At 37.1% G+C, this 27,595-nt stretch overlaps 1 protein-coding gene across 1 annotated transcript in view; it reads left to right on the top strand.

Annotated features, from left to right (window-relative positions):
- The window catches only part of ADAMTS18 (ADAM metallopeptidase with thrombospondin type 1 motif 18), an 80,528-nt gene that overhangs the window by 37,529 nt on the left and 15,404 nt on the right, over positions 1-27,595 (top strand). The window contains exons 9-16 of the mRNA XM_026059246.1: positions 2,921-3,058; positions 4,557-4,710; positions 5,747-5,842; positions 6,808-6,956; positions 12,145-12,317; positions 14,285-14,415; positions 14,553-14,676; positions 15,901-16,145. Coding sequence (XP_025915031.1) covers positions 2,921-3,058; positions 4,557-4,710; positions 5,747-5,842; positions 6,808-6,956; positions 12,145-12,317; positions 14,285-14,415; positions 14,553-14,676; positions 15,901-16,145 — 1,210 coding nt within the window. The remainder of the gene's footprint in view (positions 1-2,920; positions 3,059-4,556; positions 4,711-5,746; positions 5,843-6,807; positions 6,957-12,144; positions 12,318-14,284; positions 14,416-14,552; positions 14,677-15,900; positions 16,146-27,595) is intronic.

Below are 27,595 nucleotides of genomic sequence, written 5' to 3'. Positions count from 1 at the left end.
TTTCCTCCTGATCTCACCATTTAAGACATTTAGGACAAACTTAAATTCAAACGTAGGACTGGTACCATTCTTCACTTCTTTAGTAAACTGAGTGCTCAAATATTGCACATATTTAAACAGATAGTTGGGAGGAGTGATTTGACTATTTTGTATTGATCTCATATCAATATAGATCCATTGAAACAAAGGGTGCTCATGTATGAAAAACTGTGACAGCTCTGGAGGTGATGAGGTCCACTGTGAAAATATTTAGCTAAGGATATCATAATAGGAGAATACTGCATACTGTAGAGGTCACACTTTCAGTGGCTCCACTTATTACATATTTTTATGGTTTTCTTTAAATAGTTTGTGTTTTTTACCTGAAAGCTTAGTAGTTCCTTTGGGAGCCTATTGTGTCAGTGGGTATTAAATCTGTGGATTCTTTGGCTACAATGCATGTGAACAAAATTATTATTTTCTAAAGCATTACAAAATATTAGCTCAGTTAGGAGTTTTTTGCCCATTTATAGAATGAGCCATATTTTTTAGCAAGTTTACATCCTCAGCTGGAGGCAACACATGTAGTAACTCTGATGGACCTGCAATGATTTATAACAGTAGAGGATCAAGTCCAGTAAATTAGATATTCCCTGCACATGCACACATTATATTCATAAAGTCACTAGTGTACTACAACATTGAAGTAGCAGATTATGAAATTTCTATTTAAAACACATTGAAATTCACAGATGTCCTGTACAGTGAGTAAATATAAAGCACTGAAAGAAAAAAACCTGAAAATTAGTTTTGTTATAACCATAAATTCCACATCATTTATCATTTTTAATGTGGCTTTTATTATTGCTTATTGTTCATTATATTATGGTAGCACCTCTGCTACTGAAAGCAGGGCCGTGTGACACTACAGACTGTGCAAAGCACCCAGTAAGAGGCAGTATTCCCACTAAAGAGCTTGCAGTCTAGACAAAGTAAGTGAGAGAGGAAATCAGAGGCACGGAAAAGCGAGTGATTTGACTGAGATAATATAGCAATTTAATAGCCAAAATAAGGAATGGAATCAGATGTTTATGTTAATACCTGGTATTCTATTCATTTAATCACACTTCTTTTGCTGCACAGATTGAATGTAGCTTTATAGTTCTTCCTTCAAATCAGGAGAACAGTTTTATTCTATTCCTACACTGATATTTTGCTGGGGCTCAGGTTTCCATGGCATTCAAGTTAATGGGAGTTGTCACTATGATAAGAAAGGCTCAGATTGCATGCATGTTTTAAGTTGATAGATTTATAGGCAGTATACAACTGTGAGTGAAAATAAGATCCACTAGTGCTTTACCTCCATCTATCTCAATGGGATCCTCTTTGTACATGCCCTAAATGTGCATCTTCCCTTTTGCAAGGATTAATAACTATTAGCAAGGTCTTTCTTGATTAGAATGGCAGAAGTGGTGCTATTACCATTCTCTTTATTGTGCATGGATATCAACAAGAGATACATACTCAAGCATACCTGAGTACTGTGTTTTCAGTTGTTCCAAAAACATTCAGAAAATTGCATAGAAACACAATATAAAAAACCTGCTTGAAATAATTACAGAGAAAACTGGGTTGTGATGTACTCTGACAGACTCAATTTTAGCATTAATCCACTAATTAAGAGGTTTCTGTGTTTATGAACTGGTGGATGAAAAGGTGAAAAATACTATCATTGTGGATATTACTGTAAATGATGCAAAGAAATTCTTTACCCCTTCCTAAATGTGTCATCAGCACAATGCACAAAATGATCTGATATAAAAAATTCAGTCAAATTGCAGACTATTCAGTTATTACTGAGATACATGGCGCAATGGAACTAGCTTTAATTCTTTGTGGTACATTATGGTGGTTATTTAGTCCATCATGGGGCTATTGTCAGATTTGATTCATTTGGTGGCAGAGGAGAAAATTCTGGTGGAAGCAAGAAACCAAGCTGCTGGGCAGGATTAGCAGATGGAAGGGCACATAGAGTAAAAGTGTCTTCAAGGCAATTTCTCTAATGCAATTATCTGCACAAGGATTTTTTGTTTGTTTTGTTTTTTTAATAAGGTACTTCATGTATTGTTCATGTGACAGCATGGTACCTAGAGTATAAACCTGATTTTGGCATTGATTTGTATATTATCGTCCCATTTGACTAATGCTACAAAGACAAAGAGCTATAGTTTTGACTTAACATGCCTGTGTTACGACGATATTGCAAGGAACTTGGCATCTGTTTATCTGTAGGGTAGGCCTATTATAGACAGTGGCATGTTAGTTTTTTTCCCCTATTACCCCAAGCAGTTCCTTCCAAGAGCAGTATCGCTAGTAGTGAGGAAGATGACTCCAAGTAACCTCAGTTCTTGGCTTGTTCTGCAATGACCAACAAGGCAGCCAAGTACAATAGTGATTTTTATAATGTGAGGTGAAACACTTCCATGACTGAATGCATCCACTCATTTCAGAGGCACCACAAAATAGCTCCTAGATAATAAGTTTCATTGGCAATGCATGATACAATAAACAGGCAGAATTTCAGGAAATTGTTTAACTGTGAAACGTCTCTCACAGCCTGCAGCTCTGGTGTCTGTGTCCCAGTGTCTTGTCATTAACTCACACTGCAGAGCTCCTGTGCATCACCAATATGGGTCTTTCTGGAAACTTGATGACCTTTCTCTAATCAGATAAGTGTATGATGACAACAACATTTGAATGCTACTAACTGGAGCTTTTTTCGTACTAATAGTCATTTGTATGTTAGTTTGTGCATATGTTTTCATCGCTTTGTGGAATTCTGGCATAGAGATGTTGCCCAGAAAGAGTTTCTTCTGCCCCAAATTGTGTCTTGCTTCTGATTAATCTAGATTTCCACTCTCACGTATGGTTCTCTTTTCAGCTTTGGTATGATTCATGATGGAGAAGGAAATCCTTGTAGAAAAGCTGAGGGTAATATAATGTCTCCCACACTCACAGGAAACAATGGAGTGTTTTCTTGGTCTGTGTGCAGCAGGCAGTATCTCAACAAATTTCTCAGGTAGGTCAGATGTAAATCTGGGCCAGTGCCAGGGAATATATCTTAGTAGCAGGGCATGAACTCTTGAACAGACATAAAAATTACTTAAGTGTGAAATTCACTTCTTTTTAAAATGTGTTCAAACCAATGTACTATTTGAGCCCACACACTTGGACTTATGAGGCGTATAAGTGGTATGCTATGTATGCAAAGTGTCTTTGTCCTGCCTCTTTTTAGAAGAATGAATTTCACCCTCCATGAATATCCTGCAGTAATGACTGGCATGCCATTCTTTCCCAGGCATTCCTGTCCGYAGCTCAGTTTATTAGAGAATTAGTAGGAAGTGAACACAAAAGAAGGCAGACACAGTGCTACCAAATTCATTACAAGATGTAAATTAACACTAGTGGCCTTTCTCCCTGAATTTTCTCTTTTGATCTAGTTCATGCCATGAGTAAGCACATTTTACATTTTCCATATACTGCTTCTGGGAAGGAAAAAAAAAGAGAGAGAGAGAGAGAGAGAGAGAGAGAGAGAGATCAATTGTTTCTCCACCATGTCAGCATTATTCAGTGATGCTTTTAAAGGAGCTGTCTTTTGATGCATATTTAATATCATGAGAATTGCAGTCCTTCTTTCCTGTACAAATTTATTTTATTTTGTTAGTCCTACATGGACATAATGTGCCTCATTCCAAAAAAAATGTGTAAGTGGTACTAAGTCCCAGATCCTAAAAGGTGTTTTAGATGTTAATTCCTTAATTAGAGTCAGAATCAAGAACCTAGATACTTCTGTGGATCTGATCCTTGCACTCCAAATTAGTATTTTAGACCAGTGGACGGGAAAGATGACAGAGTTCTGGTGATTTTGGCTGCTACAATGATCAAAGATATTCTAAGTACACAAGCAAATTGCAAATTACAAAGTCATATAAGCCCTCCAGCATGCAGTATGGTCCAACAGACATATATTTGGAAGATAAATCCAGCATAGACTGACCTTCTGTATATGTGGGTCCTTAAGCATATACAAAGGAAAGAAGTAGACCATAGTGTACCTTTGGTCTTAAGCTAGACGCAGCCAAGCCAAAGCACGCAACACAGCCACAGCAGCCTTTGGTATGTCAATCCACATGAAGTGAATGGGACACTGCYCGTCTTGCTTCTGTACATTGTCTTATATCCTGATTCTGGGAATCCATTTAAGGGAAAGCAGCAGACCAGATCACCTTGTTCTTGGTTACACAGAAATAAAGGGAGAAAAGAATTTGATAGCATTCTTTCTTGTCATAATAATGCCAAGGCCTGGAAATTCCTGTGTCCTAAAACTTTGCAGGTCAGGCTAACAACAAGATGTCAAGATATTTTGGCTTCTGCAGTAGATATTCTTATTCCAGTGCATGCCGATAAAGCTAGTTAAAGGTACCGTATACTGTACTATGTGTTTTTGCTGTTCTGTAGCAAATAAAATATTCTGATAGAAACATGATAGTCATGATTAATTCACCTTCTCATTATAGTACAGCTCAAGCTGCTTGCCTGATTGATGAACCCAAGCAAACAGGACAGTATAAATACCCTGACAAACTGCCAGGGCAGATATATGATGCTGATACCCAGTGCAAATGGCAATTTGGAATGAAAGCAAAACTATGCAACCTCAGCTTTGTAAAGGTACCTATTGATATACTTTTGAAAAGTTAAAATTACATTAGAGAACTGCAGTGCATTTATCAATAAGTACAAGTAATATAGTGTTCTCCAGAGGGTGGGCTGTTTCTCAACCTTATCTTGCCTGGCAATTTACTTTGAAAGCATTGGCCTTCCTTGAGGAATATCACCATCCCAGGGGAGTTTCAGAAAGAAACATGTTCTTTTCAGGAGCTATAAGTTTGCATAAAGATCCATCAGGCAGTGCCTGCTATGCTAAGGGAAATTAGCAGGCAGTGCAGTTTTGATCAAAACTTGCACAGAGTGTTGCGGGGTGAAGGGAGAAGTTCACTGTGTTTTGTTTTACTCTTACACATTGGCATGGAAGTCTGGAACAGATCTATAGCGTTATTTTAGAACAATAAAATGTAACTTATATTCTTGTTTTTTGATTGAGGATTAACCTAGTTTAACCTGTTATTTTAGTGACTATTATACCCTTTGCTGATCTCTTTAGAGAAGATGTTTTATTAAATAATCCAGAGTGCTCATTCTGAAAAGAAGTGTTGTCATTTCTTATACTCCTATTATTATCCTGYGGTATTTTGATTTATTTTATACTAACTGCCTTTATCAGGTGATGGCAGCTGTTTTTCCTCTATAGCCAATAAACAAAGAAGTGAGAGTGAACAGCACTGTGAAGAGACTGTGTTTCCAGACATCTCCTGTGTTTTAGAAAACCAGGTCTCTTCGGAATTTCATAACCCCTGTAGATTTGTTTTAATTTTGACCTTGAACTTTTTACCACAGTTTTTGTTCTCTTGTAGTCTCACACTCAAAAAAGTWAAAAAAAAAAATCCAGTGAAACGGTGCATGAACACAAAGGCAATATACAGAATACTGCTGTGCTAAGAATCTTAAACTCCAGATTTTCTAAGTTCAGAAGAAGGTTTTATTCATATGGCTTTTAAGGTAGCAAAGGCATACATCATTTATCACTATTTCTAAATACCAGGAAATAATGGGCAATTATATGAGTACAATTTCTTTCTCTTTCCAGGATATATGCAAGTCTCTCTGGTGTCACAAAGTGGGTCACAGATGTGAGACAAAGTTCATGCCAGCAGCAGAAGGAACACCTTGTGGCATAAGTATGGTATGTTATTTTATTAATAGTACTACATCATTCTAACTTATTGTTGACTGTATTGACTGTATTGGGTCAAATACTAACTCCTGTCAAAACCAGTTTTATCCAGATCACTGCAGGTTTCATAGTATGGGCTGCTGGATTGCTCAGTAAAAGACTGCATTGCAAAAGACTGCTCCTTGCAGTGACACATACATGATGGGAGGGAGTGATGCCCTTCCCATCAAACTATGCAATAAGATACTTCTGGCAAATCTAAGTCATTAAGAAATTCCACTGATTATAACAAAAATTAGATCAAGACTTCAAATTCCACTCTGCAATAAGCATTCCTTAAGTCATAAAATTTGCTATACAAACTAAGGTCGTCATGCATACTATCATCAGTGATCACTACTGAAAGAACACGGTTATTTGTTTTAATTGAACCCTGTAATTTACTCAAGGCTATAGTTACATGAAATATTTTATTTTGTTGTAACGTGTTTCTTCCATTAGAATATTGTTTTCATTTTCAGTTACTGATATCATGTTGTATCTCCCTTTCTCTCTTTTTGCAATGTCTAATAAGTGAATGATAAAAGGAAGCAATTTTAACAGAACTTTAGCAGTCTATTTTTAAATGACATGGGCAATTTTGAGGTTCTGACAGCCCAAGAGCATCAACTAACATGGAACATTTTGGAACGAGTAAGCTGAAAAGTTAGAGTACAGTTTTAAAGATTTGTACCTTGGAGATCTTAAACCCAGAGCCTGGGCAAATTTTAGGACATTACTTACATATATCATTGCGTTGACCAATGTCCTGCTTCAGAGTCCTTGTTCTACTGTAATCTCATTGAGTCCAGTGGGAGACCTCATGTTTACAGGGTTAAGCACTTGCTCTGGGGCTTTTAAAAGTGGATCTTTTCTTTTTTGCACTTAGTAGTTACCACTAACTGATGGGATACTTTTCGGCATTCTTTTGGCAGTGGTGTCGAAGAGGACAGTGTGTCAAATATGGTGAACATGGACCCAAGCCTGTCAATGGCCAATGGTCTGCCTGGTCTGAGTGGTCAGAGTGTTCTCGGACTTGTGAAGGTGGGGTCACGTATCAAGAAAGACACTGCAATAATCCAAAGTAAGACATAGATATGAAAAGGTATTATTTTTATACTAATTATTTATGTTATTAAGTCAAAAAAGAAATAGAGTCCATTTTTGTAAGGAAATAATATGTGTGGAAATCATTCTAAGATTTTTCTTCATCTCCAATATGACCAATCAGTAGTTAGGGAACACCAAAAGACAGTATATGTTCTGATACTAGAAAGTAGAGGTTTGTCTGAAGACTGGCAGAACATAAGGAAGTCTTCACATGATTAGGACTTAATGATTCCTACACAGAGCTCATCAAAGAAGACAAAAAGGAAAATGTTTTGAYGAAAAGAATTTTTCATGCTCATTGCATTGCATTTTAACTTAGATGAATCTCCCAATTCTTTTGAAGTTCATATGCAGTATTTGTACAATGCCATATCTATATTGGAGGTATGTTCTACATTAAAACGCATACCATCCACAGACCAATTTTCTAATGCACCTCTGGAACAAATATGCAAACTAAATGCAATTTATTTTGTGCAACTGCACATACTTGCAGAAATAAAGAAATGCCACACAAAAATATTCACACCTAATAACTTAAAACTAACTGAAAAAACTCTTATAAGCTATTAAAGACTTCTGAGGACATCATACTATCCAGGAGAGTAAACCAGAAATGTTTAAAGTCAATTTCCAGATAGTTGTCGATGGATGTCTTTGCATGTCTGTCATGTTCTTTGCATTCTTTTATGTTTCACAGGTCAGAATAAAGTTACTGACTGCTAGAACTGTATGTTAACTGGTGAAACATTTCTGATATTTTCCTTTAGTGAATATCTTACCACCATAAATACTACTATTCCTTACATACTATTTCAAAGGAGATGTAAAGTGTTATCTCTAGCAAGAGAACACAGGGTCTCAATTGCATGYCATACATGTATTTTCATTTTTGTACTCTGGTCCCTGTTTTTCCTGCTAAATATGCATGCAGGCACATTGTTCTCTGCATTGATTCTCACGCCTTTGATTGCTCTCCCTACGCCACAGCAGAATGTCTGGCAGTTGGAATGTCTCCGTTTGGTTCAGTGTTAGAACTGATCATGATTTCAAATGGTGTTAAAACTAAAGCTCTTGAGCATGAAATGTGTCTGTTACTGCAGCTCTGTGTATTTAGAACTTGCTTTGAGAGTGATCTGTCTGTTTTAACTTCAATATGAATTCATATAAGACTTGACGCCAGAACTAGATCATGTCTCTACTAAATTTAATTTTATTACATTAGTGATAATTAACTTGGAGCAAAGAGAAGAGACTGTAAATCTTTCTCAGAGTGATGAAATGACAGGACGGTAAGCAAGCCATCCATAATACAGTGTAGCTGCATTTCACATCACTGACCAACAGTGCTTTTATATAAATGTGGATTCATTAGAAAAATGATCCTATCCATTTTCAATGTTAAACTACATGGAAAGATTAATAACCTACTCACTGTTCATTGTTAACCTCTATAACTACACATAAACAACAAATAATGATTCATTTTTTTTAATTTCGTAAATATATTTCAGACATTTATGTATTTCAGTATATATATTACTTCATATGTAATATATTTATTTCAGTTTTCCTAATCCAGATTTGTGTAGGAGCTAATGTTTATTTTGCTCAAAAGCTTGTTAGAAGATTTTGGATAGCAGAATTCTGAAGGTGACAAAGAATAAAATATATTTCTGTAAGAGATCAGGACAAAGGCTGTGGATCTCTGAAGACTGACTGAATTCTAAAATAAGATTTTTAAATAAGTAGTCCGCTTTTCAAAACAACTGACTTCTTATGGACATTGAGGGAGATTTGTAGGTTTCCAGTGATTTTAAAGATGACACTTCTTATTTAGGAGCTTAAGCACCAGTGAGGAATGTAACTTCAGGCTGCGACTTTTGAAAACTTCTCATCTGTGGTGTGTGCAATTCTCCTCTTGAAAATAAAAGCCAACCAATTCAATTCTCTTTTTCTTGACAGTCATAGGGCAGACCTTGTCGTCATGCCCGGACAGCTCTGGATATGGCTTCTGAATTACCGCCTGAGTTACGTACAAATTCATACTAACAAACACCTATGGAAGTCAACTGTAGTACACATAACTATGCAGATTTGCTAAAATCATTATGTTTCTACAAATTGCCACAGTGTAATTTCATGGATCTGGTTTTCGTATATCACAACATTTTACAGTTGAGATATTTTTCCAAGAAAGAAATAGATTACGTAATTTAATAGCTCAGCTGGTAAAGAACCTGAAGAGTGCCCCAGAGATTTAAATTAATTCCTTAGTCGTATCTGTGGGACTGAATCGTACCCACTTCACAACAGTGCATTGCTCACAAAACAAGTAGAATGCAGTTTTAGGCATATATGTAACCAAAAGACAAAAATCAATAAAATTGCTTCAGCACATATCCTTTTTTAATCTTCTGTGTACAATGACTGCAAGAGTGACTGCAGACACTGCAGATGTAAACTGATGTAAACTAATGCTGCTGTTTAAAATATTAAATTAAAAATGAAAATTGTGAAAGACCTTGTAAGACCTTTGAATTCATGCAGGAAAAATCATCTAGCTTTGTGACATTATGGTCATTTCTAATAATATGGTCATAATACAAGCAGAAATGTTCACACTTGAATAAATGATCACAAACCATGAAAAAATAAGGTTCCAGAATCTCAGGGTCTAATTCCCGTTATAATACATGAAATATTTTCCTTGATCAGATTACTATACATATCATTCCATGATTTCTCACTCTGTATTGCATTCCAGTGAATATTCCTCTCAATAATCCTCAGTAAGGCCTCAGCTCTAACCGCACCTACTCATGCAAGGATCTTTACCTGTGCGCTCCAAAGCTGGGGATGTACACAGGTAGCTGGAAAGCGTAGGCTAGGTCTGCATTAGGAGCACTGGACTGCTACAGAAATATTGGCATCCCCTCTGTGCAAAGCTTTCCATCACGAGCAGTTATACTAACAAGAGCTTCTGCGGACAGTCGAACCAAACCCTACTAGTAGTATAAATGTCATGACTTTATCAGTGCAGATAATAGCCTTGCTCAGAAATTCAGTTTTGTAGATCTAAGCGTAGTTTCCTATGGCTTACATAATTCTTACTGACAACTTGTTGGTAAGAAATCGAAGGTGGGGAAAAGTCCATCAATTCTCTGGCCAGCAGTTTCAGTGATGGGAGCATGCTGTATTATTAAAATGCTGCAACAGAGCTGGAAAGCAGAACACCTCTTCCAGTACTCCCTTAGTTTGGTGGAATTTTACATCATCCTCAAATGCAAGACTGTGGCTAGAAGTCACGATCTAGCCATAAATAATCCTATTATATTGCTTGTTTGGTGGCATTTACTTGGAAAGAGGTTGCTTTTTTCCCTTACAGTTGAGAAGTTTTGTTCTCTGAGGATGAAGGAGGTTAAAAAGAAAAACACATAAATGTGCTGAAGCTGTAAAGAAAGTCAGTAGAGAATTGAGTATGGACGCAACAGCTTGGCTGCCTTAACTCAAAGCTCCCAGCAATTGCACAAAGTCAATATAAATACTGCCTGACTTCACTATTTAAAGAGACATCCTCCCTGCCCTTCAAAAACTGGATTGCCACCAATTAGGACAGAACACTTGCCTTTTTAAGACCTTTGCTGTTGGACCCAGCATCGGCATAGCTAGTAGATAACCTCAGGAAAGGTCAGTGGAAGGTTTTTCCTACAGCACATTTCCCTGGTGCTTTAGCCAGCTATAAATGGACTAGCAGAGGGGTTTCCACCCCTTCCTTTGCCCGACTGTTTTGCAGCCTAGATTTTTGGCAAAGCTGGCTATACCTTCAGCCAGCAGTACCTTCAAAGCTGAGGCAAAACATGAAAACCAAGCCCCAGCTTGTTGTTAGAAAAGTATGAGGGTTAGAATTTACAATAAGGAAATAGTGTAAAAATAAAATGAACCTGGGTTCTCTCATCCATGTTGTACCAAGCTGTCCCCATGTTACTCCATAGCAGGATGCATGTTAAGAGAAATTGCATGATATGGGATAAAATTTTCACATACAGTTTAGGGATTTAGACAAACAACTCCATTATATTTGTTGCAACTGTATAAATCTTGTATCTTTTAAATTATTCTAATTTTTTTCCTTAATGTGTAACATGGCCAAGCCATCCGCTGAAAGATGGCTTGTCTTCCAAGTGTGTCCATTCCCTTAAGTTTTTAAAAATCATGATATGAATGTATGCAGGTGCAGAATCGTTACATTTTTTTCTCTTAATGCAAGAATTAGTACAATATCACACACATTCCGATAGTTTGGGGTTTTGAAGACTTGGCACAATACTTGCAGATGTGTATCTGATTGTGAAACTGCAACAATAACATCAGTGGATTCCAATGTAGATCCATAAGGAATATGAGTGTGAGTGAATACATTACTCAGCAGCTTATGAGACCTCTCGGTCACTTTGAAAAGAACAAGCCTTATGTTTAAAATTGGTTTACAGTCATGTACATAGATCCAATAGTTAAAAAAAATATTATTCTGATAGTGTAAGATATTAGGAAAGTAACAGAATATGTTCTTTTCATACTGGCCAGAATTAAGGAAAATGCCCAGGTAAGGGCTGCTGAAGTAGATGCAATGTGTTTAAAGTTAACCATGAACTTCAGTATTCTCCCAAAGCAGGGCAATTATGCACAGTCCCTGTTTCCTTGACTATTTAAAAGTACATTTTTTTTACAGTGATTTACAAAACAAGCAACTAGAATGTAATTACTCATTCTGTTTATGTTTGATCAGTTTTATGTTATCCCTTATTAACTCTTCCTGTGATAGGTAATTCTTTGCACATGTTCATTCCTGGATTACAGCAAAGTAAAAATAGCTAAAGAACAAGATTGAAACCAGCCAATACAAAATAGCTCTATAAATTTAAATCAGTGAGAACATGATTCACCTCTGGCTGGTTGCATCTTTGCTGCGTTTGCAGTGATCCACATAGGTATTGCATGGCAACTGCTTTGCTTGGTTTTAGCAACCATGAAAATTAATTGCCATATTAGAAATATTGATCTCTTAAGGCAATAAGTTCTCATTTTGTCAATGCACATGTAATATCATACAGGCTGTGTAACATCATGTAGGCTGTGCAAAAGATTTTTTTCTCTTTTAGGCCACAGTATGGCGGCAAATTCTGTCAAGGCTCAAGTCGTATTTATCAACTTTGCAATTATCAGCCATGTCCACCAAACAGTCTGGACTTCCGTGCCCAGCAGTGTGCAGAATACAACAGCAAACCCTTCCGGGGGTGGTACTACAAATGGAAGCCGTACACTAAAGTGGAAGGTAATTACAGCACCGCTCTGATGGACAACGTCAGTTGCAGGAAGCAAGCTATAGATCTATAATTCATCCATATTCTTTGGGCAAATATCACCCTGATGTAAGCAAACAGAAATTCAGTTGGCTTATTTGGAGATGTATTTGCTTTCCAGCATACCTGAATCTCGCCCTCTGTGTGATACTGCCTGTATGAACACGCAGTTGATTTTGATTGTGAATTTAGATCTTTGTCCTTGGCATGACTCCCTGGCTGTTGCTACCCTCTCTTTTATTTTATATTAGATATATTTTAGTGTAAAACAAAACAAAACAGCAAAAAAATTTCCATGGATTTTTCAGCATGGGAAATATGAGCTCCCACAATAACACTAGCAGACTCTTCCTTCATTTGGAATGTTCTCAGATTTCTAAATGTAACAATAAATCAACCTTTTGACTTCTCTACTGGTATAGTCCCATGAGAATTGGAAAAACAAATAATGTACTGAACATAAATTTTTTCAGGGTATCTTTTACTACTAGATCTTTATAAAGGTCAGGTCTCCATAACTATTTCTTGTCTTTTGTAGAGGTTAAGTTCATTTTTCCTTTACACATCTTTATTTTGTAATTAGAATCAATATTCATTTTTATCTTATATTACCAATATTTTCTGCAGTTTGAAAGCACAGTTTATAGGTGCAGTTGTTACTACTTAAATAAAAGTGGCTAGTGYATATCACATTGTAGCTGCTCTGTTTAGTCCTGTACAAATTTGCTTTGAAGGATATTACATGTATAATTTTATACATGCACACATATAACTTTTATTTATAGCCTGTTTATATGTCCTTCAAAAGATTTTGGAGGCACTTTGGTTGGTATTTAGAAATCTATGTTGTACCAGCCTTTATGAATGGAGGAAAGAGGAAATATGGTTTCACAGCATGTCACAACAGATGCTGTATTATAGGCAGAATGATGCATCTTGTTTAACAGCAACTAAGCTAACCTGCATTGATTTTAAAGGCAAAAGGGATATGTTTAGCAAAAGAAATAGGAGCTTAAAATTAGGGACAAAGGACATAATTTTCAAAAGGAAGAAGTCCCCACGTAACTCTGAAATTAAAAATGCCTCACTGTCCTAACTCTCCTAGCTGCTTTTCAAAATCTCCCCCAAGATCTATATTTGTGCTCCTAAAACCATGAGCTGATTTTCAAAATTGCTACACGTGTGGCTCTGTAGAAAGAGTGGAGTGCTAAGTACTATSCAAAATCCAGCTGCTTATTTAAGGGCAAAATGTATTTTGAATCTAATTTCATGAAAATGTTTTTATGTTGCTTTATTTAGTCCTTTTCTTGCATGAAAATTGTGTTCTTCAGCAATTGTTACAATATTTCAATACCACCACTGGATTTTCCTAGAATTTATTAGCCCTTCATAAGCATAATATACCATCCATATAGAAGTAGAAATCTGATTGACAATGCTGTGAATTTTTTAGAGGAAAAGTGCTTTTATTAAGGGAAAACCTGCCCCCAGTCCTAGCTTCCTGCTAAACTTATCATTTGTGCCATTTTATTTCTTTTTCAATTTTTACTTAAAAATTAATGAAAACATTACAAATCTCCCATTTCTCTTAATAAAAAATGAAACTTGAAACTGTGGGCAAGTGCTGCTAAAATTTAGGGCCACATCAACAGCACAGCTAATGGAATATGCGTGTTTTCACACTGGTGTTGAATTTTAAACTATCTGAGTGTCTGGATTGTCAAATTCACCTCTTATTTTAAAATAGCATAATATAAGCTACTGTATTTGGCTGTACTTCTGCCTATCTTGGGGTCCTAATATGTGACCAACCACAAATAACCCTTGTAGCTTCCAAGTGTCACCTAGGATGTGGGAAGAAATAATAGCAGAGTTTAGGTTTTGGGGTTTTTTAACTTTCTTTGGTCTGCTAACACTTTCTTGTCTTGTTTTTTCCCAGAGGAAGATAGATGTAAATTGTACTGCACAGCTGAAGACTTTGACTTTTTCTTTGCAATGTCCAGCAAAGTGAAGGATGGAACGCTGTGTTCTCCAAATAAATACGATGTTTGCATTGATGGAATTTGTGAAGTAAGATAAAATTAAGTTTCTTACAATCCTAATGTCTTTTTTTTTTTTTATGGGCAGTTGACTCCTTTATCAAAAATGCAGCTGTTTCTTCAAATTCCCTTGTGTCTGAGTCCTTCACTTCTGCCTTTTGGTTGCAGCAAGTAGGGTGTGATCATGGACTTGGTTCCAAAGCTGTATTGGATGCTTGTGGAGTTTGTAAAGGAGATAATTCAACATGCAAGTTCTTTAAAGGCCAATACTTGATCCAGCACAAAGCTAATGGTAAGGAAAGCTGTTCCACATGATCATCAACTCATTGCTCTGCTGTATCCCCATGTAATATATATGACTCCTTGCTCATTAGAGCAGCGGCTGAAAGTCCAGATGTGAACTGAAAATCACAGGGAGAGTGAGAGTTCACATTTCTCCTGTTCCTTGGTAACAAGAAAGCTATGAACATAAGTCTTGGTTAGTTAATTTGCAGGCATTCCTCTTGTTTCCTAAGCCACTTTTTTTCCTTTTACATTTCAATTTTCTGTTAAAAAAGATCTTAGGATTCAGGCAAGTGAAAAAATAGCTGTAAATAATTCTGTCTGGAATGAGCTTGTGGAAGATATGAACAGTGGTACACAGCATAATGCCAAACATGAGAGCACTTCCATGTCCATTTTCAAATTAAATTCATTCGAAGCTATCCAGCTGATTCAATGAATGACCCAGTCACTGGGATGCGGACTTTTCTTCACTGGACTGTCACAGGCTTCTTGGGAAATAATCTCTCTCTGCCTCTATTTCCCAGGCATAAATTGCAGATAATAAATATTTCTTTACCCTCAGGGGTATTTTGAGGATTCATTTACTGATAATCATAAGACATGTCAATACTACAGTGACAGAGGCCAGGAAAGTATTTAGCATATAGTTACATAGAGATAAAATACAATGCTAGGAAAATAATCTGAACCGAATGCTCTGCAAAATTAGCCATGTGCAGTGCATATTGGAGGTTGTCAGGGATGTCTGATCAGACTTTACAACGACTGAGGTTTCTAAATGCTCAGGGTGTAGCTGGTCACAGCAGGGAGATCCAGTGGTATACAGGGCTCTGTGAAAGCTCTCTGCGTCCGAGTGCATCTCACCCCCAAAACTCGTCTGTAATTGAAATAATACCTTCCAGCTACTCTAGGAACTACAGGGAAAACATGGTAAAACCATTACAGTAAAACCACCGTCAGTCTGATATGCATTTTTCTAAGGTGAACTTGCTTTTTCTTGTCTTCAGTCACAAAGAATAATTCCAGGAACTGAAACACCTCTGAGTTACTCTGATTACAGGCTGCATAGGAGTTTTAAAATCAGAACTGGTATGTCCTTGTGAAAGTGGAGTAACTTTTGGTGGATCAGAACAGCTGTCTTCAGTATCTTTCAAACTGTTGGCTCAGAAAGGATAAAGCATCTCTACCTATATGACAATTGCAAAATTGTTGCTTATGTCTTTCTTTTCAGACTACTATGCCGTGGTCACTATTCCAGCAGGAGCACGCAGTATACAGCTCCGCGAAATGCAAATCTCAACCAGCTATCTTGCAGTGCGCAACCTCAGTAAAAAGTATTATCTAATGGGAGACTGGACAATTGACTGGCCAGGAAAGTTCTCTTTTGCTGGAACCGTTTTTGATTATCAACGCTCTTTTAACCATCCGGAGAGTCTATATGCAGCAGGACCGACTAATGAGACGCTAGTCTTTGAAGTAAGCTTTCTGCTGTTTATTCTTTCCTTGATGTCTATTACAGAATTAGTAACGACAGCTTTAGCTCTGTGCTGTTGCTCTCAGTGAGATACAAGAATAGCACTGAGTCATAATAGCGTTCAGATTTAATTGTGTAGCCATGCTAGATTGAAAGGCCTTTCACCGGTTTATCAAGCTCTGAAGTTTAGTAAAGTGTCACAAGTTCTGAGAAAAGAAAAATGTGTAAAGCACACCATGTACCATTATTTTTCAGTTGCTGCGCAATGGTAATAGAGATTATAAGTCCATCCCGTAAGTCGTATACAATAAAATTCATTGATGTAAAAATAAAGTCTAACATCATGTTAAAGCTTAAAAGTAACAGTTTCAAATAATGCTTCTGAACTTCAGGCACATGTAGCCATTTTTACATCTTCCTTGGGAAACAGATGGTCTGAGTACTGCACATAGGCTCCTATGTAATTTCTCTTGATTCAGTTTTATTGCTGACAGCATCTAGAATAATAAATTTTACATATATTTATTTCCTAATCAAATTTATACCTACTCCATCTGCCAGATGCCCTGTGTTGGAACTATATTTAGCAGAAAATAAATTTGGTGCTTATATGGTTTGTTCCAGTGTTAGAATTTTGAAACTGGTTGTAAGTACTTTTGTTCTAAGAAAAATCTCTTTCCGCATTAGGTTGCTTTACGAGATTGTCTTTGAAAATGCATCAGAATATCTGATGGGCAGTTGCTGGCTGAAGTCTTTAGTGACTGTTAGCTACATTACTTTGCCTGCTTTGTTAGAAAGCTCTAGCAAATCCCGGGATTTGTAGCTCATCTGTTATGTCCATTCTGATGAGTCCTTCCCTGTGAGAAGGCAGGAGCCCTCCCCAGAAGGGTTCAGTTTCTTCCCACACCTGCCAGCAGTACTCTGGTCGGCTTGGTACCAAACCCGTGGTTTTCTCTGGAGTGTCCTTGGGGAGCAGGAGACTGAGTGCCGTAGCCGCTCGCCAAGGCAGCGAGTTGTGGTTCCTCACTCCAGCCCGTAACACCACAACTCAAAACTGCTCTCTGCCGAAGTTCAGCAGGAATGGTCACCCGAGAGCTCTGCATCCTCTCTTACACATCTTTGTTCTGTTGAACTAAGAAACACAGTAAATACAGACTGTATTATGAAATATATTCTTCAAGGATTATTTGAACTTTTACAACTATTCAGTACAGGTTTTGTTTGGAATACTTAAGAGCCTTACTGATATTCATACTGATTGAGTAATGTACTTAAATTCATCTTTAAGAGCCATTGAAGCTCATGGACCTTGAACATGTTTAAGTATTTGCTTTAGGATGGACAACTTGTCATGGGCTAACGGTGAGTATTTTCACGAGTGATTATCATGATTTGCAATGCCTTTTTTAAACATTTTTTTTTCTCAATTGAAGAATTTTCATTCTGGGTGTGTATGTTAATAAGGATATTTTAGTCCGAAGAAGAGTTTGGTCTACAAGTTACAGACATGCTTCCCTGTCCGCAAATCATTTCCAAAATAACCTTACACCAAACCAGCAAGCACACTTATAAATACTATGAAATGTTAAACTGAACTCTTGGGAATTTTATTTGTCATAATACAAAGTAAATTGAACTACATTATTACAGAACTAAAGTATGAATAATAAATTGCCTACAAGATGACTTACTTGGCTGCATATTGTGCAAATACTTTGCAGAATAGAGATTAAAGGAAAAAAACGATTTTGTTTTAATGCCAAATAACACTTCTATTTTCATCCTATCAAATTATGCTAAACAGTTTTATTAAGATTTAACATTTAACTTGAGGCTATTGCTCCTATGAGAGCCTATTTAACTTCCCTTGTATTTTTATTGAAATACCCACACCACTAGCATTGGTAACTAGGGATTCTAACAACTAAAAATGTTACAGTCACGTATTACCCAATTATATATATCTATGAGCAGTAGTTAATATTTTTTCTTTCAATAATTTAAGCAACAGTCAGCAAACTGAATTCTCAAAAAAATGCAAAATCTTATGTGTTCAAAGATTTGCCAATTTTTGCTTTTTCAATAACTCTAAGCAGCAAAAATACCAATGAAAACTGAAGAAATAACTTTTTATGATAAAACACACAATATTGCTGAAGATCTGTTTGCAGCAGTAATAATTAAAGAATTCCTATGTCAACTATAAATGCTAGAAACTGATAGAAGGCTGAATAAAAGGAACACTGGAGCATACTACATTTTAGCTTTGTTTTTATTTTTTTGTCTTCTGTAGTTTTCAGAGAAGCAAACAAAACAAGTCTTGCCAGCAATTTTTTATCCAAATAAGTTGGTTTTCGGTCAGATAAGGCTTTCCAGAAGTAAGCCCTCAACTTCTTCCCATGACATTTAGGTATTTTTTCTTTATTTTTAATTATGTTGTATTCAACAGCAATTTAATAATTATTTTCTAGATTAGTTTTTTTCCAGAAGAATTCAATGGGAGCCCTTGTAGAAACGTACACTGCAGGTACTGAGAAACTGAATAAATGGCATGCCTAAATGCAGGAACTTTTCTTACTCAGGTGGACACAAAATACAAATTTTTGTAGGTGTATTTATTGCTGGTCCACTGTGCTCGTCTGTATGATAGATGAACAGAGCTTGTGCTTGTTTAATTTTGTAGTCATAGTTTTGCTGGACATTTGTGTGGTGAACCTAACAGTCCAGTTTTTGACTGAGTTTCTGGATGCAAACCAGACTGCATGGATCCAGCGAGTTCAGGCTATACGTGTCCTCTGAGCAGCGTTCGCAGAGAGGACGGGACCCGTGCTCTCCAGGTATGGGTCCAGACAGGTCTGGCAAGTCAGCGCTCAAGGCTATCACTTCCTTTGAAATGCAGTTATTCTCCAAACTATTTGCTTGAAAGAGACATCTGAAGCATGTGTTAAGAGAGAAGGATGCAACCCAAGTAAGAAAAAATTCTTAAAATTCCCTATTTTCTTGCATACCACAAAAATAGCAATAGTCCGGTCTTGCAGTCATACTAAATGTTTCATATTTGTGATATCTTACTGTGCAGTATGTTCCTATGCATCTGTGTTTTTCTATCAGGTTTTTCAATGGTTCAGTTTAGCATGTATCATTTAATCAGATTTTGCAGTCCTAAAACATTATTCAAAAATGGATAAGAGACAAGAAAAAGAATGATACAGTGTTTTCGTATTTATATTGGAACTTTAGAAAAAATAAATATACATATTATATATATATATTTATAYGTAATATAGGTATATAATTATGGGAACCAGTCATACCAAAGAAGACAAAGGGCAGTGACTCTGTAATTTAGCTAGGTTGCGAGAGAAAAAATACAAACTTCACTGGCTGAATATTTTCTGGGGAGGAGGAGAACATTGTGAGAAGATTGTGGAATGAAATGTGGAGGACTAGTGTCTCTGGAGCACAGCTACTGGAAGTGTAGATGTATGGCCAGATTTATGAATTCAGCAGAGCTTTTCCTGGATTGTTCAAGAAGTAAAGTCACATATAGAGGGAAGGCAGCACAGTTAAGGCAGGGAATCAGAGCCCTTTAGAATTTGTGCATCGTTCTGAAGTTGCGGTTTTATTATTGATACTTCGGTGATTTTGGGTTTGTAGAAACCAATAAAAGCTGAAATGAAAAATCTTTATGGATTCAGAAGGCAGTTCCCAAAATGGCCAGATTCAGGCTAGATGAAACAACAGACAAAGCTCAAAGTGGGAGAAATATGATAGTTAAATGATAATCTAGGATCAGGAATTAATACCAGGTTCTTAAAATATGGGTCCTGTAATGTCATTGCATCATCTTAACTGGAAACATACTGGCTTTTTTTTTAATGTAGCTGAATATGTCCAGCCTATTTATTTATCTGTCATTTGGTCAGAGGTAATCTAAGGTCAACACTTTTAATTTAAAGACCTTGACAGTGTTTTTCTGCTAATTGAAAAAGATGTAACTTGAGGAAGGATAAACTGTAATTCAGCAGTCATTTATCTAGCTCTGGAAATCAGGGCTGACAGTGGTCCACTGATGGATGAAGATGTTTTCCATAGCAGGCCAGCCACAGCTAGCAGAGCACCAGGGACAGGGCCACCGGTGGGCTCTGGGCGGTTGGTCGTGCCTGCCGTTTGCTGCAATCTTCAGGTACCCTCCCCGACTCACTGGGATTGGGAGCAAGGTTTTGAGAGGGCAAAACAAACTCAACTGTTATGTGGGCATGAAAAATACTGCATGAGTGTGAATTAGTAAACTAACTTGAAAACAAGGGAATTTGATAATCTGGTTTTCTGTTTCGTCAATGAGCTGATGAAGAATGGATTGACTTGAGACTCCAATTTGATTTGAGAAAGCACAGTAAAGTCTTTCAGGATGAGATAGAACCAGTATCCTCACTGAACTTTGCCTCACACTTGGTGAAATACTGAATCAGGGAATTATGAAATCTTGGTGAAGAAAGATGTTTATCTTGACAGCAATAGGTAACAGATGGAAAGGATGCTTTACAAAGAGGCAAACATTCACAGAAAGGGAAGGTGAAGGGAGCTTCAAAGCAGGAAAATGTCTAATTAAAACCAGTAAATCACTTCCTCCTTGTCAATAGGGAGAAAAAGAGAAAGGAAGCCAGGTGGAATGACTTTACTGATGATCTAGCTGCCACTGGGAGAAAGCCAAGCTGCAGTTATAAAGCATTACGTTTATTATTAGCTACTAGATGATAAATTTGTACTGATTTCCCCTAAAGAGAAAGTAAGTTAAAGAGAGCTAAGATGTGCTTATAAGATACAGATGTTGATGCAATATAATGGATAAAAGGGTTCTCCTTTAGTGAAGAGAGATTAGCTGGACAGTATCCCTGAAGGTTGTACATTTAGCATGTGAACAGTAAAAAGATGGAGACCCAGTAACAACAGAGGATAAATTTGAAACAGCTGAAGCAGAAATGAGATCATACAGGACCTTTCAAGGATACTCTTTTTCTTTTTTTTTTTTTTTCCTTTTAATGACCTTAGTGGACTTTCTTGAAAAACAATAGTTTTTCATAAGCTTTTAGTTAAGATTGTTTTTAAAGTGACTCTAGAAATATGGAAGGCATAAAAATGCTTTTGTTTTAAGGTTTGGCTAGCTAACTAATGGGTAGTTCTTCCTTTACTGTCATTTTCCTCTGCAGGTTCTCTCACTTCCCTTTGAAGCTCCTGCTATTAGCCACTGTCATGGATAACATCCAATAAGTGCCCATTCTAGACAAGGGTCCTGTGTTTTTAAACTGGTTTAACAGTTTCCCCCAGCATCATATGCTCTATGCTTAGATTTGCACTACTGCAAACAAAGTAAATCCATGAAAGTCAGCAGAATAAACCTTGATTAATTAGAGAAATCAGAATCTGGCTCGGGATGTTGGATGTTACAGTATTTATTAAATACATGTAGGTTCATAGTAGATGAAAACGCAGGACTCACAAGCATCTTTCTGAAAATACCAATACCGCCACCAGTTACCACTCTTTCAAACATGCAGACTTCTCCGTCTGCCCTCCTCGAGAAAGCTAACTGCTTTATACCTGCCTAAAGAAATTATCAAAGATTTACAAAACATGGGAGAGACACAGGAAATGTAGATGCAATTTGAATACTCAGATCAAAGCCACCATATATGTTGGCATTCTAAATTTGGGTTTATGCCCATTTTGTAAGTTATACAAATGCAGAATGAGTAAAGTTGAAAATACATGAAGCACATGTGTGTAAACAGTAGTTATTCCTTTATTTTGCTCTTTTTTTAAGCTCAGCTTCACTCCATAAGTGATAAATGTCTATCTGTCCTTCACAGAGATAATCATTCATTTTTTCAACTTGTTACATGCCAGACGCTTTTATGTTTTCCTATACATTAGACAGAATACTATGGAGGAAAAAGGACTTTATCTTGTCTAAGTTAATCTCTCCAAATTCAGTGTATTTGCAAGTAACTTCACATACACATCTTACAATAAAACATACCTTAAAAGCACAAATCAATCATAAAAAGGATGTGTTGATAGGCACTTTAAAAATTTGCCCCCCCAAAACAGAGTATTTTATTGGAGGCTTAAGATAGCCATGGAAAGGAAAAAAAGAAGAAGAAAATAAAGAATCTTAGACAGAGGAGCAGATGCACAGCTAGTTTAGAAAATGTTTTGGCTTAGCTTTGAAATCAAAATTAGCAGTAAAAGGAAAAGGYTCTTTACTCAGGAGAATTCAATTTATCCATTGTTTTAACATTTTATGCCCTAAGCAAAAGCCAGTTCTTTTTCTTCAGAATAGATCTGGCAGATTCCAGCCATAGAGTCTGTGGTTTTCGAACTCAAGAAGCTGTAAATTTTATAACTCTGCGCCCTGCGGTCAGAGCTGCTGAGTGTTGTGTCTGAAGTCAGGTGGTTGGTGTGTTAAAGGTAGACATTAAACAGTTCTGTTGAGGAACTGGAAATGTTTAAGGAGGTTGTTTGCCAGCTGTAAATTTGGGAGCAAATGCCAGTTGGCTGAAAAGATGCTGGAATGCATCCAGTTAAGTAGACTAGCACTGGAGGTCTTTCCAAATTTGTGGGCCTGATAACTTGGCTGTATATGCAGACTGCAGTTATTGGGTTGTTAAGAAAGGGCTTTATAATGAATGTTTGAAAGTACGATAGAAAACTTTTTATATGCTCATTACTTTGGCAAAATTGCAACTTTGCAATAGCATTGCATTCTTGATGAAAATTTGGTTGAACATTATACATTGTATAACATTTTTCAGCTGAGTGCAAGGGACTTTAAATTATATGCTTTTGTACCCTGCAATATTTGGTCTCCAATACTGTTCCCAATTTAGCTGAAATGGGATGATACAGGAGGTAGGAGACATAAGTACGATACAGTTCTTGCTCTCTAAACATCCCCTCTTGTTATCTAATGGGTGGGAAGGGGCTCTAGCTCTGGCTGCTGGCTAGGAACAAGAGGGAAAGTTACAGACTTTGCCTGTCATAATTGTGTCTACTGTCCAGGGCACAAGAAGGGGATGCAGCCCAATGTCTTAAAATGTGGACAGGTCAGCTTGCACGGTGAGCAGGATTTACCCCACAGGCACTCACTCAGTTGGAGGTTGCTGTTTTCTTACATCACTGTGTGGTTGTTCTCTGAAGTGATAGATACYAACATGTCTTGTTCTAACTTGTGAGAGATCGTTTGCTCTCTTTCCTACCACTGTGTTGAAGCACCGGAGAATATTGCTCTAACAGGAATAAAACTGGTTGCCACATTTCTTCTATCTTCTCATCTTCCCTCTTGTGGGTTCTGAATCCTGTTGCTCAGGTGCATTTGTTTGTTTCTTGCCTCTATTATCACAGAGTAAAGAACAGTTAAATAGTACTTTTCAGAAGACTATTATTTCAGAAGACTATTTATTTTGGCCACCGACATAGCAGTTTTATGACAGTTGTCAGAATCTAGAAACAAGGGCTGACCCTTACACATGGTCCTGAGATATAGACAGTGGGAATAAGCATCCTCCTCCTTGCTACCTGGCTTACTAGAAGGCCCAGTAGAATTTCAGCCTCAGCACTTGAAGGAACACAGAGCATCTACTGACATGGGAGAAAGTGCATCCTCAGAGGACCATGAAAGAGACCTGACTTTGACCATTCATACATTTGCCAGACCTCTTCCAACATAAGAAGAAAATAAAGTTACTTTTCAAACTTGTTTGCTTCCCTGTATTTGGATAGGCTCACTAAATATTCTCTTTTTTGAAGAGTGGCTTTATGCCACCCATTACTGTGAAAAAAGTGCATTGAGGAAGAGTGGCCCCAGATAATCACACTGAAAGCACAGTAGCTACACTAACACTTGATTTCATGTCTTGTTCTTATTTTATTTCATTGACCTTTGACAATTAGTTAATAGCAACATAATCACACTAAAAATATATTTCCTAGGTATGTTGCTTAATTTCAACATATATATCTCTTCAAAGGCCACATATCTTAAGTTTGGGATGTCTTTAAAACTATAAATTTCTTGTGGTTCAGGCTTGTTCCCTGTTTACCCAGCTCTGGTCAGTAAATCAGTCTCCTTTCATGATTCAAATTAATTCTTCTTCCTAAAGCCATAGCACCAGCAGACCAAGGTTTCTCATTAAAATAAAGCAGAGGAAAAAAGCATTGAGCAAGTAAAAGCAAATGAATAAATAAAATGTAATGATCAGTGCCCAAAGGCTGCAATTATCATCAGGGTCCTACTTTTGTAGGCATGGTGGAATATCAAAGGATACTGTCCTAGTCCCATCATCACTGTGTGCCTTTGGCACCTTCTGTGCTCTGACAGGGTTGGAAAAGGTAAAGCAGTTTCACAAAAGGGAAGGTATAACCTTCTTCATTACTCAGTTGTCACTTCACAGGGCAGCACTTGGTCAACAAAACGTTCACTGCAAATAGACTAACCATAGCTTTTTCTACTGATTGAATGAACACAGGATGTTCTTCTTACTAATAATAGTTTGGGATACAGACAATTTTCTGGCTGCCTCGGACACTGAGATCTGTGCTAATACCTTGGACTCCTAGGATCTTCCAGTGGTAAATGGCAATTAAAGCATTTTGAGGTCTGATCTATAAGAAGAAACAGGAAAGGTACTAGTTTCTTAAAGAATGGTTTTCCAGGGCTCAATTCTTATTAGGGTTGATGCACACAATTTTTACTGAAGCATGTGTTCTGGAGCTTCACACATTAGATGTCTGTCTTAAATTGAAAAGGAGAGAAGAGTGAACACGTATTGTTGCTTGTTTTAAAATAAAACCTTGCAGCCTTTTTTTTGTAGGAACTCTAATGCCCATGGTCTTTAAGTTCAAGATTCAAAGTGATTGTGGAGTAGTGTTGTAAGAGAGTTGGACTTTTTGCCATCACTTTAAGAATCTGCCTAAGTGTGGCCAATGACACAGACTGCAGCACTGCTTGTATAAATCCCCAAACGTAGGAGGACAAAGGATCAATCCATAGTTGTACTGCCTCACAAAAATCAAAATTCATATGGAAGAGACATCTTCCTTCACCTGAAGAGGCTGATAAATATTATAAAACACTTGTATCAAATAGTGATGAATGGCCAAGGGAAAAAGAGAGTCCTGAAAAAGTGATAAGGATTTGAACAGGGCATAGCAAATGGGCATGAAACTGCCTATTGAAGAATGAACATAAAAAACTATGGGAAACTTTGCAATATGCTCATTAGTGAGCACCATGTGCTGCRAGCAGTGAACATGCTAGAAGCTTTCTGGAAGATATAATGTGATCCAAAGATTCAGAGTGCGCTTGTGCAGGACAGCCTGAAGTTGCACAGCAGTCTCAGTTCCAATGTTTTCTAATTTCCGAGTGCTTGACTTTAATTCTGTTCTTGTAAAATTGTTGTGATCTACTCATATGACTCTTCCGTAAAGCAGATATAGTAACATTATTTCTGTCAGGAATATTCACTAGAAATAGAGACAGGTATTTTAAGGTGTTCATGCAACAAGCTCCTTGCAGTAAAGCATTTAGTCTTGTTTACATATTTCAATTTACCTACCCTTAGCAGGTTCTCTAATCCGAATCTTTCAATGAGAAGGCACATACTCTCCTTTTCTTTTGAATGTATTTTGCCTTTTACAGTTCTAAATTCCTATATTCTTAGTTTGGATCATTATCAAGATTCACTGACTGAAATAAAATATTTGGCTAAGAATGGAATATATAGCATCCGCTTTTCTTTCTTCTAGAAAAGTAAACAGTATGCAGTCCAGATCCTTCATGTGTTCAATATTATTGAGCTCCAGTTCATGTAAATTTGGTCTAAATTTTCACTGTCATGGGTAATTTCTCTTTTCCAATATGTACATTTTTTGAATACTTTAAAGCACTTGGCCACATATTAAAATGTTATTAAATTTCTTGGTCATAAAAGACATAAATGTAAGTTTGTTGATGTTTTTTGAAACCTATCTATATAGAGGTCAGTTCTACCTACATGGATGTGCTTACCCACTCAGTTCAGATATCATGTGACATACTGCCTGCCAGATTTTATGAATATCTTGAATAGTAATCATTAACATAGACCGGAATCATACTTGAAATGCTAGTGCTTATCAAAAAGCATGTTTAGGAAGTGAGGTTAACTGCACCTGCTCTTTATATTAGTATGACCAGACCCATACTGATGCAGAAATAAAACTTAATAGAGCTCTATAATTGTAAATTCTTGTACTCTTTCTATTAAGTATGAATATAAAGGTACTTAGCTGCCAAAAATGCTTTCTAAAATAAATGTTGTTTAATAGAAAAATTTCCCCAAATTTAGATATGTGTCAGATGTTCATACATCTTGCATTGATTTTAATTCAGACTTTGATGGAATGAATACAGTGAACTGTAGAAAGTTGTTTAYGTGAAAGCTGCAATATAATTTGCCACTAAAATATTAAATAGCGGAACAGACACTGAGAAACACCTCCAAGAGCTAGGCTCCCTGAGTTAAGTGACAAAGATTGTTACTGTAGCCAGTAATCACACTTTCTATAAAATTTCTATTACAGGCAACATCCTGATAAAATCAGAAATAAAAGATTTTTCCAGTGCTTTCCCATTGTAAAGGACAGGTCCTTTCCTGGAATAACTTTTGACAGCTTTATCGGTTTCAATCATCATGACAAAACCACCAGCTGAGGGTCTTCCCAACAAAAACTGATCACCCATCTTCATTTGTTGTGGATTCCCTATTGCAAGATATGTACAGGAAAACTTTTTATTTACAAGAAAAAATGCTATGTCACCATCAGCCTCTGGAAGCCATCTCTAACCAGCTCTCTTCCCACTCCCCACGCAGCTATACTACCACTTTCCTCAAGCTCCTTGCAGTAAAGCATTTTAGTCTTGTTTACTCCAGCGGGCAAACGCTTCTGAATGTGTAGAAGGTGTTGTGAAAGGCTCAGCTAGACTAGTCTTTGCTTAGTACAAGACAGAAAATTTCTCCCGGCACCAAATCCTTACTCCATCCACAGCACTGCCACAAGCAAACTCCAATACCTGCAAGCAAGCTCCTGAATGGAGGGATCCCCTCGTCCACGGCCGTTTCCATGCGCAGCACTGAGCAAGAGGGCAGGGACAGTGACAGACACTGCACTGCGATAAGTCTTTGGAGGATAGGTCACACCAGCTGAAGGCATTTCTGCTTCATCATTCCAGTCAAATTCCTTCTGCCTTAAAGGAGCGTTGTACTGAATCCTGTATTTCTGCACTCTTCTCTTATATGCCCTGCAGGTGTTGGTCCTTGCAAAAACTTTGCTGTTTAGGAATTACCTTTGTGGTTTTAGTTTAACAAAGAATTAGGTCCCCTGAAAATTCTGTCAGAAATGTGATGTGTAT

The sequence above is a fragment of the Apteryx rowi genome, unplaced genomic scaffold (genome assembly GCF_003343035.1).
Source record: "Apteryx rowi isolate R43461 unplaced genomic scaffold, aptRow1 scaffold_1, whole genome shotgun sequence".
Classification (NCBI taxonomy): Eukaryota; Metazoa; Chordata; class Aves; order Apterygiformes; family Apterygidae; genus Apteryx; species Apteryx rowi.
The sequence above is the reverse complement of the archived record's forward strand: the minus strand, read 5'-3'. Positions and strand labels throughout refer to the sequence as shown.